The sequence below is a fragment of the Rosa rugosa genome, chromosome 6, assembly GCF_958449725.1.
Source record: "Rosa rugosa chromosome 6, drRosRugo1.1, whole genome shotgun sequence".
Taxonomy (NCBI): domain Eukaryota; kingdom Viridiplantae; phylum Streptophyta; class Magnoliopsida; order Rosales; family Rosaceae; genus Rosa; species Rosa rugosa.
In genome coordinates this window covers 31,577,020-31,594,698 of record NC_084825.1, presented here as the reverse complement: position 1 = coordinate 31,594,698, position 17,679 = coordinate 31,577,020, and the positions used below count along the sequence as shown (strand labels likewise).

The 17,679-nt window shown below is 39.1% G+C and overlaps 1 protein-coding gene and 2 long non-coding RNA genes across 3 annotated transcripts; 1 reads left to right on the top strand and 2 right to left on the bottom strand.

Annotated features, from left to right (window-relative positions):
- Nucleotides 1-2,608: 2,608 nt before the first annotated feature.
- LOC133713677 (uncharacterized) lies at nt 2,609-3,880 on the bottom strand. Its single transcript, XR_009848185.1, has 2 exons — nt 3,814-3,880; nt 2,609-2,881 (listed from the first exon to the last, which is right to left on the bottom strand). It is a non-coding gene; the product is annotated as an uncharacterized LOC133713677 (long non-coding RNA).
- Nucleotides 3,881-9,704: 5,824 nt separating this feature from the next.
- LOC133713397 (uncharacterized) lies at nt 9,705-11,755 on the bottom strand. Its single transcript, XR_009847992.1, has 3 exons — nt 11,660-11,755; nt 10,910-10,985; nt 9,705-9,977 (listed from the first exon to the last, which is right to left on the bottom strand). It is a non-coding gene; the product is annotated as an uncharacterized LOC133713397 (long non-coding RNA).
- Nucleotides 11,756-15,383: 3,628 nt separating this feature from the next.
- Nucleotides 15,384-17,452, top strand: LOC133718125 (protein RGF1 INDUCIBLE TRANSCRIPTION FACTOR 1). The gene is made up of 5 exons (XM_062144940.1): nt 15,384-15,561; nt 15,690-15,869; nt 15,984-16,058; nt 16,395-16,535; nt 16,658-17,452. Exons 1-5 carry the CDS (start codon nt 15,559-15,561, stop codon nt 16,982-16,984), a joined length of 726 nt encoding a protein of 241 aa, XP_062000924.1. The 5' UTR covers nt 15,384-15,558; the 3' UTR covers nt 16,985-17,452.
- The last annotated feature ends 227 nt before the right edge of the window (nt 17,453-17,679 follow it).

Below are 17,679 nucleotides of genomic sequence, written 5' to 3'. Positions count from 1 at the left end.
ATCTGGTCTGAAAAAATTGGTATAGATTAGTTCTAGCTATACATAAATTTCTGCAGATAAGATTAGAATGAAACACCATTGTTGCTCTTTGACCATTTGTTCTGGCAAATTATTACATTTCCCATTTTTACAAAGCATATCTTTTTACAGAGGCTTTTTTCTAAGACCCTATTGCGGAAATTTCTGACCAAGAAATAGAAAAGAGAAGGTGAGTAAAAAATGTTTGGAATTTTGCAGGCCCTAATCCCTACTTGCACCTTTTTAACCGTTTTCCAATGACAACTGAGAAAAGCAACTGTTTCTGGTCTTGTCATTTAGCACTTAGCACAGTGACTGAGTAACCCAATGGAGGAGAGAGAGATGAGCACCAACAATTCGACCATTAGTAAGGAACCATTTGGTTGAACGTTTAGGGTTTTCGGGACATGGGCTCCTAGTAAACAGCAATAGGATTTGTGATTTCGATTTCGAAATCCTCATGGTTTTGTTTTACTTTATGCCCCGGTTTCTGTGGAAGTTTGCAATTTTGGGTGTCGATCGATATACTAATAAATATTATGTAAAATCTGTGTTTTTTTTTTTGAGTTCTAGGATGTAAAATCTGTAGTTTCAAAGGAACTTTGGATATCATTCGAATATAGATAAGGATAAATTACGAAATTTTGAGAAGTTTGAGAAAATTTAAACTCTTATTGACTTATTCTAATTGTGTATGTGATTCATTTTTTCCTTTTTTTTTTTTCTCTTAACAAATTTTGGGGATGATGGAGTTACCATTAACAAATGTCCTATTTATTTAGTTTGGGAATGTTTCGGTTCCAATACAGTATGTCTAATCAATAAATTTGACGGCTCTCCAAAAAGAATAAAATTTTAGAAATTCAAATTTAGTTGTGTTTAATTAACATTTTGAAATTTGGAGGATCTCATTGGCATTTATTTTACATTTTATAAAATTTTCAATCTCTATCACACCTATTCTTACATTTACGGGATGAGATGAAAAATTATGACCTTCATTGTGTTAATTTTATAAATAACAATTTGCCACAACTCCATGAGTAGAGTGGTGATTACAAATGCAGTTAAGAGCATCTCTATTGGAATGGTTAAACTCAAATGTGAAATGAAAGTTTGACAGTTTAGGTGGCCAATTGATATTTTGTCAAATTTCTTCTCCATCTAATCAGTTAAAATTAGTCTTATTTTAATATTTTACTAATAAATACTCTATTGAGAAAAGTGTAAAAGTAAGGTAAAATATAATAAATATAAAGACTTTCTGGAACCCAACCATTAAAAAAAAAAAAAAAACGATAGATTTGAGATCTTTGTCAAATTTGACAGCAACAATGAGAAATGTTATCTATGTAAGCTCCACCTCATGTATAACATATGGGTTGGAGAGAAAGCAATAGGTAAAAAAGAAAAAAAAATTTCAGCCCTTCCTGTCATTTGACACTACCGTTGGAGGTGCTCTTATACAATCTTTATAAAGTCTATGTTCAAATATTAAATAGCTTCGGAAATTTACATTAAGAAAGTGTGGTATATAATTTTTTTTATTGATGAAGAAACTTTCATTAATAAACTTGGTCAATTAGAATCTAAGGAGATGCCGCTAAAGAAAAATATTGTAATTCAAAATGGCTTGTTAACCTAGAATAATATTTGGCGGTGCTGTGGTGTATTCGGCACTTCATAAATAAGGCAAAATATGATGAAATTGTTTTGAAAAGGTTTAGGGTTACATGTTGGCCACGTAGAGCTCCTTCTATCATTGAGGTTAATTGGATTCCTTCTGTAATGGGTTTGGGTACAAATTAATACGGATGGTTCTTGGAGGAGTACCTTAGGTCAAGTTGGCTATGGTTGTGTGTTTCGGGATTTTAAAGGTGCATTTCTTGGTCTTTTTGTTCTAATCTTGACATTCCAAGTTCAGTGGCAGCTGAGAAAATGGCGGTTATTAAAGCAATTGAGTTAATGCAATTCTGATGCTCTCATATATTTTGTGAAGGGAACTAAATTGCAGATGCTCTTGCAAACTTTGGTCTCACTTTTTTTTTTTTGAGGTTTGGACGACAGTAGTAATCACACACACACCCTCATGCAGTGTATCCCAGCGTAGCCGGACTAATCACTGCACCGCAGACGCACGAACCTTTGGTGTTTAATCAACCTAAGTCCCTCAAATCTGCTGGCCACATGATAGAGCTGGGATTCGAACGCTAGACCTGGGGGTTCCAGACTAGGCCGCTCGACCAACACACCACACCACGTGGTTACTCTGGTCTCACTTTAGCTACTATATATGGTTTGGTGGGATTTGCTCCCATATTTTGTTGCTTCTCTTTGCAATAGAGAGTTTATGGAGTTTCCTAATTTTTGCTTCCGGTAGAATATTATTTGCTTGGTTGTTTGGTCAGATATATATATTTTTTTACTTTCTTTTTTAAGGGTTTCGGTTCATGTCCCCCCTCTCTAGTTAGTCTTTTTTTTTCTTTCTTTCTTTTAAATAAATTTGGGGAGATCAGTTTGTCTTCTCTCACTTAAATGGATCACACCCACATGTATTAAATTCAAATGCTAAAATTAGTCACGCCCCGGATTTTGAATAACAAATCCAAATCCGAAACATGAATTAATACAACTCACATAAATACAACCTGAATTTTTTTCTCAAAACAACCACACCTCACATCGCTCGATATTACATAAACCAAATCTCAAATTTGTTTATTACAGCACACTCTCACCAAATTATATTGTAAGGCTCAAATGAGCATAACTCACCTCACAATTACAATTGCTGTAAAACTAAAACAAATTCTCTAACCCGCACGATCACCGTCCTGATTCTCCTGACCTGTAGGATTACCCGCTACACAATTTGAATAGTGTACCGGGATTGCAACAACACAAACCCGGTAAGCTTTTGACAGCTCGTATGAGTAAATGAAAGGATTGCACGATTTAAAGTAACCAAATCGACTCAAGCATAAATTTAACTCAAGTATTTTCTTTGCATAATAATTGAAGTGTACAACGTCACTTCAAGCATCAATCAACTCACATCTCAACATGACTACTCAAAAACAAACAACTGTTTACTCAATATATACTCACAGGCTTATGATTTATTTATATAAATCATCCCATGCAGTATATTATACTTACAGGCTTATGATTAATTAGATTAATCACCCCATTCAGTATATCATACTTACAGGCTTATGATTAATTATATTAATCACCCCATTCAGTATGTCATGTCATACCCAAGGGCATATGATAACTCGTTTATCCCCCAAGCAGTATGATGGCAGACAGACTAGAGCTCTAACTGTATCGTAAAGTGTCACCTGGGCCAAGGTTCACCTTACGAATGACTGCTTTTCTCAATTCACTCGACTCCTCATTTAATTCATCTCAACGACTCAACTATCGCACTTTACTCAATTACCCATTATCATAGACAACACAACATCTAAGATAATTCACATATTCCAAAGGGTAATGCTCAAAATATAACTCAGTAAATTACACCATCCAATATATATTCCACGTAAATATATATATACGTAGTCACCCACACAAGAGTGACCACTAATACCAACTATAGTTCACATGCAATAAAATCTAGAAATTCATTTTTATAGTTTAAATACATTTTACTTACCTATGGACCGTAGTCGATCAAGTCCATATAATTTAAAACAAATATTTATTTTCATAAAACAATTTCCACAATTTCTCAATTAAATAAAATCACCGAATTTCGGTTCGTGAATGAACCATGTGCGATTTACTCACCTCGATATTCCCGCTGCGTCTTCAATTCAACACAATACACACCGAAACCGCTCACCCAAGGGAGACCGTCAATCTAGATCACACATGACCTTAACTTAGCCAATAGCTCAAAAACATACTCAAACGACAATCCAACGGTCGGATCGAAATTAAATGATGATCCAACGGTCGGATCCTCACGGATCGCCTTTAGGATCACCCTCCAAAAATCATCACGAAGATCCAACGGTCGGATCTTCCTGAATCGTCCTCACTAACATCTTCACAAATTTATACGAAAATCCGACGGACGGATTCTCACGAATCGCCTCCCTAATCACTGTTTTGCATTTATACGAAGATCCAACGGTCGAATCTTCACCCATGACCACACAAAGTCACTGGGACAGTCATAAGATCATCATATCAAAACTACAAGTCCATCTGACGGTCCTAACTTCACATATCACAAATCTAACGATCGAAATCGATCGAAACTTAAAAATTCATAACTTAATCATACGATATCAAAAAATTGCGTATAATATATCAAAATGATCGTATTGAAATATAGAATCTGAAAATGTACAGAAACCATATTTTTGATCCCCGGAGGTGGCCGGAAAGGGCCGCCGGAGTTAGTGGCAGAGCCGCCGCCGACCACCGCCAATGGTGTCGGGGCCGGGCTGCTCCTCTTCCTCTCATCATGCTTAACAACTTTCATAACTAGCATGAAGTCTAAAAACGAAAGGAAGTGGTTGGAAATTACCTAGAACAGTTGAAGGTGGCCGGAAATTTTCCAGAAACCGGCGAAGAAATGCAGAAACCGGCGAGCCAAGATTTCGACGTAAAAACTTCAATTTCAAGCCTCGATTCCTTCTAGAGAGTTGTTAAGAACATCAAGGCAAACCCACTGGTTCAAGAATCAATCAAAACGATGCACTACAACTCGAGATATCACGATCGAAAGGATTTGATTTTCGATCAAAAACCGGTCGAGCTCCGACGAACGTGAAAATTGTCGATTCAGGTCTGGTTCTTCTTGGTGCTTGTTCAGAAAGTTGATGCGAATCATATGAGCCAAGAATCAAGAGTATTGGTGGCTTGTAGCTCAAGATATTGAGATTGATTCGAAATCGGCTCAAACGGAGCCAGGTCCTCCGCCGTCACTACAGTTCATGTTGCGGCGCAAGGATGCCACCGGCGGCTGCGCAAGGTCTAGGCGAAGCTACTGGAGGTGGTCCGACGTCTTGAGGTGGCCTGAGGAGAGAGAGGTCGGCAGGTGAATGGTTGCTCTGTTTTTCTTGCTGGGTTCGGCTGATAGAGAGAGTGAGAGTGTGAGTGGGAGAGAGGGAGAGTGTGAGTGAGGGAGAGAGAGAGTGTCGGCAATGTCGATCAATACAAACAATTAACCCAGCATAATCATTAAAGTTAAAGTAATCGAATCATGAAAGTAAAGCACACTGTTTGCTTTGATTAAAGAAACAACCGGGTATTACAATCTACCCCCCTTAAAGGAATTTCGTCCCGAAATTTAGGCGCAAGTTAATTGCTCTCGATTACGGTTAACCTAACCATCGAATCTCCATCTTTCCCAAAACTGTAGTAATCTACAAAGCCACAGCCCTTTGTATAAAAATACATTCCTATGGCCACTAAATCCTTTCATCACGATGTAAATTCTCAAAACAACTGCTCAACATCACTCCACATCAATTACACAAAATCATCACGTGGATCATCACATAGATCATCACTTAGATCTTCACAGAGATTATCTCATAGATCCCCACATAGATCATCACTCTGTACTGGCATACAAGCACAGTAAAGACTCCCACAAAGCGTTTCGCTACTCCATTAGCATCACGGTAAATCTCTATAGTAAAACTTAAGCATGCACTATTCTACACAACAATAGAGATGCATCACTCAAAACAAATCATCCCCAAAAGCACGCCAATAAAATATGTCATCCAGTGATGATGACTTGGGCTTGCTCAATCCTTGGGCTAAGCATTAGGGCTGGTCAATTGGGCCGAAGAAACCGAACCATCCACATTTCGAACCGGCCCGAACCAAATTGGGTTTAACATTTGGGCCTACCATTCGGGCCGAACAATTGGGCTTACTATTTGGGCCTACCAATCGGGCCGAACAATTGGGCTTACTATTTGGGCCTACCAATCGGGCCGAACAATTGGGCTTACTATTTGGGCCTACCAATCGGCCCACCAACTTTCAGCTCGACTACGGTATGAAATTGTACATACCGTAGGTATACCGTATATATGTATGCATACCGTATAGACCGTATATACATATGTATACCGTACAAAACCGTATATACGTATGCATACCGTACAAACCGTATATACGTATGTATACCGTACATACCGTATATGCATCCGTATATCAAGCATATACGAAATCCAAAAATATTTATAGGAGGTAAGGTTCGAACTCCCGACCTCGAACACGAAGGTTTTGCTCCCAACCACTGAAGCAAGAGCTGCCTTCATTAATATATGCCCACGTGTTATATTTATTATGTCATAAGCGACATAAATAAAATAACGGGGAAGGCAAGGTTCGAAACCTCAACCTGCTGCACAAAACTTTTGTCCCCAGCCACTGGAGCACAAGCTGTGCTTAATATAATGTGTACAAATGTTATACTTATTATGTCATAAGCGAACATAATAAAAATAAACGAGAGGCAAGGTTCGAACCTCTGACCTCTTGTACAAGAGCCTTGCTCTTCAACCACTAGAGCACCAGCTGCTCTCGTTACTATCCATGCAACTTCTTTTATTTATTCTATCATAAGCGATAGAATAACAACAAACTGTCGGTACACTCCACGTGCCACGACACGTCTCTTCCGTGATTTACGGAAAGCAAATCACTTTCGGCTAAAGCTGTCTGCCACAGCGTCTCGAGGTTCGGCCTGTCCCCTTACACGCTCAACACGCGCCAACAGCTTTTCCGGGTTTCGGGGCGACTTTAATCCAACGCGTGGATTCAAATTCTGAGATCGTTCATCCAACGGTGAAGATCTGCTCACCTTGTTCTATAAATAGGTGCATTCTGGAGAAAAACTGTTCACTCCAAAAGAAAAGAAATTTTCTTCCGAGCTCAAGTCTTTCTCTCTCAACTCTTCAGCCTTTCTCTTCTCAAATCCTTTCTTCATCAATTTCGATCCTTCTCTTCTGATCTTCTCTCCCATCTAGTTGATTCAATCCCATCTTTCCTCTGAACTTTCAGATCTTCAATCTTTTCCTCCAAATCTTCAATCCTTCTTTCTCAGATCTTTTCTTCCATTTGAAGATTCGATCTCATCTTTCCTCTGAGAATCTCAGATCTCCAATCACCAGTTCAACAACTCCAATCCTTCTAACAAAATCTCCCTCAAACACTAAACCATGTATTCCTCGATTTTCACATCCTCTCACTCCATGACCCAAGAGCCACGAACTCTGCAACTAATGGAGCTCCAAACCCCGCAACAAATGGAACCACAACAACAGCAACCAACAGAGGAGGGAGGAAACACCCAAGCAGCTGGAAGTAGTGCCAACATGGATTTCTGGCGAAGCCGTACCAGGTGGATTCCTACTCCAGAACAAATAAGAATCCTCAAGGATCTTTACTACGTCAAGGGATTTAAGTGCCCAACTACAGAGCACATTCACGAGATCTGCCTCCAGCTGAACCAGTATGGACATGTTGAGGGTAAGAACATTTACTTTTGGTTCCAGAACGTCAGGGCTCGAGAGAAGCAGATGAATAGGTGTAATCAGGCTGCTCCAGTGCCCATGGAAACTAGTTCTCTTGGTACTGGTGGATCCATTGATCTCAATTTTGGGTCCACTGGTTCTACTGGTGCTGGTGGATCCATCGACATCAATTTTGGGCCAGCTGGTGGATCCATTGACATCAATTTTGGGTCCACTAGTTCTACTGATGATGGTAGATCCATTGATCTCAACTTTGGTTCCACCTATTCTACTGGTAATGAAGGATTTATTTACTTAAATTTTGTTTCATAATCTTCCTCACCCTTCAATACTAATACCAGTACAACTCTTTTGGCACAACAGGAGGACAATCTTCCATGGAACAACGAGGAGGAGTTCGCCAGGAGTTTGAAACTCTTCCTCTGTTCCCCGTGCATGGCGAGGACGTCTATGGTAACCCGAAGACTACTTCCGAGGAAGGTAGCGCATATGATTACTATTTCGGTGGCGCAGGCGGTTACAACCGTGGATCTCCAGTTTCTCTTGAGCTCAGCCTCAACCCATCCGGAGCTACTGATTAGGCTTAGTATAGCGTAGTTCCAATTTCCTTTTTGTAATATTAAATCAATAAGATGGTGTGCATGTTTTCTTTTCTTTTTGTTTAACCAACAACAACACCAAGGATCGAACCTTGGTCACCCAATACTATTTTCAAAACCATAAACAACTCTACTGCACACATCTTTCATAATGATGCAATAAAAACAATCACTCAAAAAGAATCCAACAATCAATTAAGTCGCATCGAGGTCTAGCTAGTATCCTCTGAGTCAAACCAAACACAAACAATTTCATCGATAGGATTAGGGATTTATAAAGCTAAACACATCCTGAGTTAGCTAGGAAAAACCCACGTCTTTAGAGTTACTCTTACAAATCTTATAAAATCTCAACCATTTCCTCTATTAATTGCTCCATTAAACTTACCACAATTCATACCCTATGAATTTACGATTTAGAAACCGAATCAAACTCCATATCGCATAGTAATTCACTTGAACCACTATGGATACCCAACAATGTCACTACAATCAATACCCAAAATTGCACTTAACCATTTCTCCTAAAATCCATCACCACAGAAACACACCCTCATCTAATAACATTTACAGAGAGTTGACTCTAAATCTCCCCATTATTTACCGACCAAGATCAAACTCCATTTCAAAACTTTAAGTGTCCCGCCTACTTAAACTTAAAACACAAACAACCTCAAATTCACTTCAGTCCAACTCCATACTACGATCCAAAACTTAAGAAAACTAGTTCACAAAATCAATTTCCTTCACTTAAATAAAACTATGTCCACAAGTCATAGTCAGGTCAACAGACCAAGGTGTCCAAACGGAGAATTTCCAATCCAGTTGTCTTTGTGAAACGCAAAATATCAATCAAAATGATGCTCGCAACATCAACCACGTATACAAAACATGTTCCTCGGATCTCGATTTAAATTTAGAAATACTAAAACTACCACTAGTCCCACTTCAAATAGCCCTTAAGATTTTAGGTACTCGGAGAGAACTCAAATATATAGTCGTTCGTCTCAATCACTCAAACACGAGATCAAACTCCGTTCTCGCACCTCAAACTCTGCTCAACAACTTACAAGCACATGGAAGAATTAACCACAATAATTTCTTCCCTAACCGCAACACTACTCACAACTCCACATGAGTCTAGAATCTATTCAAATGCATCTGTATGTCCAACTTAAGAAGGCAAAATTACTATCAATTAATACTCGTATCCACATCAGATACGAGCATAGGTCCACACCATGCCTTCAACCAAACACTTCTACATACAAAAGGAAACTCATTTCCATAAACAATCCTCACTGACTCATCAGAGTTAAATCCGGAGGTTTCCATTCCTCGAAGATCACAACTCACGGAAACTAAACTTATTCTAATGCGAACTTAGAAGGCAACTCTACCGTCCTACGGACATACACGCTGTCTAGACCCCATACTAAGACATACCCAATGATTATACCAATACCGAAGAGTATATGATGGGGATCCGCTGCAGACGGGCCATCACTCGGGAAGTATTGATTATCACCAAATATGTACCTTACGCTCTGATACCAAACTGTCACGCCCCGGATTTTGAATAACAAATCCAAATCCGAAACATGAATTAATACAACTCACATAAATACAACCTGAATTTTTTTCTCAAAACAACCACACCTCACATCGCTCGATATTACATAAACCAAATCTCAAATTTGTTTATTACAGCACACTCTCACCAAATTATATTGTAAGGCTCAAATGAGCATAACTCACCTCACAATTACAATTGCTGTAAAACTAAAACAAATTCTCTAACCCGCACGATCACCGTCCTGATTCTCCTGACCTGTAGGATTACCCGCTACACAATTTGAATAGTGTACCGGGATTGCAACAACACAAACCCGGTAAGCTTTTGACAGCTCGTATGAGTAAATGAAAGGATTGCACGATTTAAAGTAACCAAATCGACTCAAGCATAAATTTAAATCAAGTATTTTCTTTGCATAATAATTGAAGTGTACAACGTCACTTCAAGCATCAATCAACTCACATCTCAACATGACTACTCAAAAACAAACAACTGTTTACTCAATATATACTCACAGGCTTATGATTTATTTATATAAATCATCCCATGCAGTATATTATACTTACAGGCTTATGATTAATTAGATTAATCACCCCATTCAGTATATCATACTTACAGGCTTATGATTAATTATATTAATCACCCCATTCAGTATGTCATGTCATACCCAAGGGCATATGATAACTCGTTTATCCCCCAAGCAGTATGATGGCAGACAGACTAGAGCTCTAACTGTATCGTAAAGTGTCACCTGGGCCAAGGTTCACCTTACGAATGACTGCTTTTCTCAATTCACTCGACTCCTCATTTAATTCATCTCAACGACTCAACTATCGCACTTTACTCAATTACCCATTATCATAGACAACACAACATCTAAGATAATTCACATATTCCAAAGGGTAATGCTCAAAATATAACTCAGTAAATTACACCATCCAATATATATTCCACGTAAATATATATATACGTAGTCACCCACACAAGAGTGACCACTAATACCAACTATAGTTCACATGCAATAAAATCTAGAAATTCATTTTTATAGTTTAAATACATTTTACTTACCTATGGACCGTAGTCGATCAAGTCCATATAATTTAAAACAAATATTTATTTTCATAAAACAATTTCCACAATTTCTCAATTAAATAAAATCACCGAATTTCGGTTCGTGAATGAACCATGTGCGATTTACTCACCTCGATATTCCCGCTGCGTCTTCAATTCAACACAATACACACCGAAACCGCTCACCCAAGGGAGACCGTCAATCACCTAATCACACATGACCTTAACTTAGCCAATAGCTCAAAAACATACTCAAACGACAATCCAACGGTCGGATCGAAATTAAATGATGATCCAACGGTCGGATCCTCACGGATCGCCTTTAGGATCACCCTCCAAAAATCATCACGAAGATCCAACGGTCGGATCTTCCTGAATCGTCCTTACTAACATCTTCACAAATTTATACGAAAATCCGACGGACGGATTCTCACGAATCGCCTCCCTAATCACTGTTTTGCATTTATACGAAGATCCAACGGTCGGATCTTCACCCATGACCGCACAAAGTCACTGGGACAGTCATAAGATCATCATATCAAAACTACAAGTCCATCTGACGGTCCTAACTTCACATATCACAAATCTAACGATCGAAATCGATCGAAACTTAAAAATTCATAACTTAATCATACGATATCAAAAAATTGCGTATAATATATCAAAATGATCGTATTGAAATATAGAATCTGAAAATGTACAGAAACCATATTTTTGATCCCCGGAGGTGGCCGGAAAGGGCCGCCGGAGTTAGTGGCAGAGCCGCCGCCGACCACCGCCAATGGTGTCGGGGCCGGGCTGCTCCTCTTCCTCTCATCATGCTTAACAACTTTCATAACTAGCATGAAGTCTAAAAACGAAAGGAAGTGGTTGGAAATTACCTAGAACAGTTGAAGGTGGCCGGAAATTTTCCAGAAACCGGCGAAGAAATGCAGAAACCGGCGAGCCAAGATTTCGACGTAAAAACTTCAATTTCAAGCCTCGATTCCTTCTAGAGAGTTGTTAAGAACATCAAGGCAAACCCACTGGTTCAAGAATCAATCAAAACGATGCACTACAACTCGAGATATCACGATCGAAAGGTTTTGATTTTCGATCAAAAACCGGTCGAGCTCCGACGAACGTGAAAATTGTCGATTCAGGTCTGGTTCTTCTTGGTGCTTGTTCAGAAAGTTGATGCGAATCATATGAGCCAAGAATCAAGAGTATTGGTGGCTTGTAGCTCAAGATATTGAGATTGATTCGAAATCGGCTCAAACGGAGCCAGGTCCTCCGCCGTCACTACAGTTCATGTTGCGGCGCAAGGATGCCACCGGCGGCTGCGCAAGGTCTAGGCGAAGCTACTGGAGGTGGTCCGACGTCTTGAGGTGGCCTGAGGAGAGAGAGGTCGGCAGGTGAATGGTTGCTCTGTTTTTCTTGCTGGGTTCGGCTGATAGAGAGAGTGAGAGTGTGAGTGGGAGAGAGGGAGAGTGTGAGTGAGGGAGAGAGAGAGTGTCGGCAATGTCGATCAATACAAACAATTAACCCAGCATAATCGTTAAAGTTAAAGTAATCGAATCATGAAAGTAAAGCACACTGTTTGCTTTGATTAAAGAAACAACCGGGTATTACAATCTACCCCCCTTAAAGGAATTTCGTCCCGAAATTTAGGCGCAAGTTAATTGCTCTCGATTACGGTTAACCTAACCATCGAATCTCCATCTTTCCCAAAACTGTAGTAATCTACAAAGCCACAGCCCTTTGTATAAAAATACATTCCTATGGCCACTAAATCCTTTCATCACGATGTAAATTCTCAAAACAACTGCTCAACATCACTCCACATCAATTACACAAAATCATCACGTGGATCATCACATAGATCATCACTTAGATCTTCACAGAGATTATCTCATAGATCCCCACATAGATCATCACTCTGTACTGGCATACAAGCACAGTAAAGACTCCCACAAAGCGTTTCGCTACTCCATTAGCATCACGGTAAATCTCTATAGTAAAACTTAAGCATGCACTATTCTACACAACAATAGAGATGCATCACTCAAAACAAATCATCCCCAAAAGCACGCCAATAAAATATGTCACCCAGTGATGATGACTTGGGCTTGCTCAATCCTTGGGCTAAGCATTAGGGCTGGTCAATTGGGCCGAAGAAACCGAACCATCCACATTTCGAACCGGCCCGAACCAAATTGGGTTTAACATTTGGGCCTACCATTCGGGCCGAACAATTGGGCTTACTATTTGGGCCTACCAATCGGGCCGAACAATTGGGCTTACTATTTGGGCCTACCAATCGGGCCGAACAATTGGGCTTACTATTTGGGCCTACCAATCGGGCCGAACAATTGGGCTTACTACTTGGGCCTACCAATCGGCCCACCAACTTTCAGCTCGACTACGGTATGAAATTGTACATACCGTAGGTATACCGTATATATGTATGCATACCGTATAGACCGTATATACATATGTATACCGTACAAAACCGTATATACGTATGCATACCGTACAAACCGTATATACGTATGTATACCGTACATACCGTATATGCATCCGTATATCAAGCATATACGAAATCCAAAAATATTTATAGGAGGTAAGGTTCGAACTCCCGACCTCGAACACGAAGGTTTTGCTCCCAACCACTGAAGCAAGAGCTGCCTTCATTAATATATGCCCACGTGTTATATTTATTATGTCATAAGCGACATAAATAAAATAACGGGGAAGGCAAGGTTCGAAACCTCAACCTGCTGCACAAAACTTTTGTCCCCAGCCACTGGAGCACAAGCTGTGCTTAATATAATGTGTACAAATGTTATACTTATTATGTCATAAGCGAACATAATAAAAATAAACGAGAGAGTTGTTAAGAACATCAAGGCAAACCCACTGGTTCAAGAATCAATCAAAACGATGCACTACAACTCGAGATATCACGATCGAAAGGTTTTGATTTTCGATCAAAAACCGGTCGAGCTCCGACGAACGTGAAAATGGTCGATTCAGGTCTGGTTCTTCTTGGTGCTTGTTCAGAAAGTTGATGCGAATCATATGAGCCAAGAATCAAGAGTATTGGTGGCTTGTAGCTCAAGATATTGAGATTGATTCGAAATCGGCTCAAACGGAGCCAGGTCCTCCGCCGTCACTACAGTTCATGTTGCGGCGCAAGGATGCCACCGGCGGCTGCGCAAGGTCTAGGCGAAGCTACTGGAGGTGGTCCGACGTCTTGAGGTGGCCTGAGGAGAGAGAGGTCGGCAGGTGAATGGTTGCTCTGTTTTTCTTGCTGGGTTCGGCTGATAGAGAGAGTGAGAGTGTGAGTGGGAGAGAGGGAGAGTGTGAGTGAGGGAGAGAGAGAGTGTCGGCAATGTCGATCAATACAAACAATTAACCCAGCATAATCATTAAAGTTAAAGTAATCGAATCATGAAAGTAAAGCACACTGTTTGCTTTGATTAAAGAAACAACCGGGTATTACAATTATAGTAACTTAAAACTGTACATTATTTTCAGCCGTCATATTCACGTGTCACTTCTGGTCCCTGACATTCACGTATCTCTTGCGGTACTTTATTTGAGCATGACTCATGATTTAAATATGCAAATCACATAGGGGGAGTATGAAAGAAGCTAGAGAGAGGAAATATATGACAGTTTCAGTATTTGGAAAATGAAAGTCGGTGATTCTTGTAGTGATTATGTAATTGTGAATGGATGAGGTAGCCTACTAGGGTTGAATAGGTAGGGTGAATCAAATTGTTTGGCCAATAACGTATAAGGCCACTTTTATTAACTTTATCATTCTCTAGGTCACCTAAATTTATTTTTCTTTATGAAGTCACTAAAATATAAGAAATATCAATATTTATAAAAAATGCCACAACATTTTTAATTTTCATTATGTACTAAAATGGCACTGTATCAAAACAACTATTGTCATCAATTTAAAAGCTACTGGCAATGAAGAAAAAAGTTATTATAGAATAACCAAAAAATTACTATCAACGAATTGAAAATCTATTGTCATTTTTTTGAAAAGTTATTATCGATACTAAGAAGTAAAAATTTATAGAGGCTTAATTGATAATATTAGTCTTTAAAAAATACCTATGACTAATTTGCCATAATTAACTTTATGATTCGTTGACAATAGGTTTTTGAAAGATGTCAATAACGTTTTAAAAAATTATCGTAAATAACAGTAGATTTTCAAGGGATTACTGTGAATGATAGTAACTTTTTAGAGTGATTATAAGTTTTATTTTTATCAGCAATAATTTTTCGTTATGAGGCGGCAATTTTCTGAATTATGGTAGAGACTTTTCCAACGAATAACCGTGACTTTTATGAAGAATAACAGTAAGTTTTTGGCTCATTGAGATAACTTTTTGGTTCATTAGTCAATTTTTTTTCTCTCTTCCCTAAATCAGAATAATAAAAAAAACATATAAAATAAACTATAAACATAAAGAAGGAATGCAAGGAAATTGAAAAGAACAGTATTGGAAATCATTTCTCCAATAATAATAGTAAATAATAGTGTACTATCTCAAATAAATGTAGCAACTTTTTCTCTGTTTTTCTTTGTCAAGGGTGTGAGATACTGGCGTATCAATTTGCCAGGCGCCGCTTCTCTCTTTCTCTCTCTCCAAAGTCCAAGTCCATGTTTCTCTCTCTCTATTCCTCCACCAATGTCTTCTCCTCTCTTTAGTCCTGTCCATAATTGACAGATACACACCCCCTCACTGTCTCTTTCTCTATTAAGCAAAACAATATGGTGGGTTTTCTCTTTTCCTTTGTATTTCACTCCAAATTGTTTCTCCTTTTTGTGTATCTTTAATTTCTTGGGAAGACTAGCTAATTGAAGTTTGTTCACTTGATTGTTTTTGAACTCATCTGTTTTAGATTGTCCCTTCAAATCTTCTACCTTCCTGGCTTGCCGTTCTGCTCACTGAGAAGTTCTTCAACGCTTGCATAATTCACGAGGAGGAGAAGAAGAACGAGAAGAACATTTACTGCTTGGACTGTTGCATCAGTTTCTGCCCTCACTGCTTCACCCCTCACCAATCTCACAGACTCTTGAAGGTTCCCATCAAAATTCACAACTATAAATTTCCCAGAATTCAATTTCTTCACTCCGTAAACTTTCAATTCAGTGAAGTTCTGGTGCTTGATGCTTGTTGTTCTCTTTGAATTCAGATAAGGAGATACGTTTACCATGATGTTATAAAGCTAGATGATGCTTCCAAGTTAATCGACTGTGCTTTGGTTCAAGTAAGTATTTTTATTCCATAGAAATTGAAAAGTTGATCAAAGATCCTTGTTTTTCACCTTTTCAGCTTCATTAGACTTTCTGGGTTTACTTCAATTTTTTTCTACATGAAGATCATGTAGTATATTGCCTTTAATTGGATGAGTTCAAAAGGTCACTTCAAGAAAGAGAAATCAAAAAGTTCATGAAAAAGTAGTGTTCTTTATATCGCTTTGTATCTGCCTTTTCCATCCTCACGTCTCAATTTGGTTCAAAAGTGTTTTAGAGGACCCAAGCATATTTGAAATCAATCCTCTCTTTTGATTCTGTAAAATCCTACTCACTTTCTCTCTCTACAGTCATACACATCCAACAGTGCAAAGGTGGTGTTTTTAAACCAAAGGCCGCAGACAAAGAATTCCAGAGGCTCCGGCAACGTGTGCAGTACCTGTGACAGAAGCCTGCAAGATCCTTATCTCTATTGTTCTCTCTCTTGCAAGGTTTTAGCTAAACTCAATTCTTCAAAAACCAAAGCTCAAATTTTTATTCCAATTTTTCAAAATTTTGTCACACCCTTTTAGATTCTGGACCTTCTCTCAATTGGGTCTCTCTCGTTTTTCAGATTGATCACGTTGTAAGAACAGAAGGTGGTCTGTCCAAGTATCTCCGTGAGTGCAATTTCATGGCTCTACCCGACCCTGGTTTAGACGACGGCTTGATGACTCCCGACTCGGTTCTCGAGCCGGCCGGTTCGGTCCGAACCTCCTCCGGTTCCGGAGGCTACAGCGAATTGGGTTGCATGTCCTTGGCATGTACAGCTACGACAGAGATTGTCAGGAAAAAGAGAAGCAGCTTATTGAGGGTGGCGTGCCGGCCGGTTTCTTCACCGGTGTCGGAAATCCCGGCCGGCCGGAGAAAGGGGACTCCACACCGGGCTCCGCTTCATTGAGTTTGTATACATAAAGTTGATGAATGGGATCGTAGAGAAAGATTTGGTGGGTATGAAAATTGAAGTAACTCACTGACAGAGATGAGTGAGTGTCACCAATCAATCAATGAAAAGATTGACACTTTGGATTAAAGATTTGATTTTGGTTGTTCTGGGTGGATTGGTGATTGAAGATTTTCCTCCGTTTCTTACGGCAAAAGGTTGTGAGATCTTATTTACTGCGAGTAATGGTGAACCCTGATATATTTCTGGTCAGCAATGATGAACAGTGACTAATGTTGTAAAAAGTTCCCGACTTTGGGTAGGAATTTATTGCATTTGCGATTCCTCCCATTTTTAAGGGATTATATTTGATCATATATCTTGGTCAGTTTATGCTGCTCAAGACAAACTCGGTTTAAATTTTTTCTTGCTGATTTTGTTGATGCCGGTAGTTGTGTTTACGGTAAGAGAAGTTAGTAATGTGACTCGTGCTATTTGCTTATCTGCTTCGTGAAGGTTGATTTGTGTGGTTAGAGTACGGGCTAATTGGCTGACACAAACTGCTTCAAAAAATATTATGTATTCCTCTAATGCATGGGTCTTGGCACGATTCTCCCTTAGCTCTTAATTATTCTAGTTATGAGGGCTGTCCCCTCCCTTAAAAAGCATAACAGGTCATAATGAACCGTCATAGTCTAATACATTTAGATTCA

Coding starts and splice junctions, on each gene's coding strand:
- LOC133718125 (XM_062144940.1), top strand. Junction 15,870..15,983: donor AATCTCACAGACTCTTGAAG/GTTCCCATCAAA, acceptor CTTTGAATTCAG/ATAAGGAGATACGTTTACCA. Junction 16,536..16,657: donor ATTGTTCTCTCTCTTGCAAG/GTTTTAGCTAAA, acceptor CTCGTTTTTCAG/ATTGATCACGTTGTAAGAAC.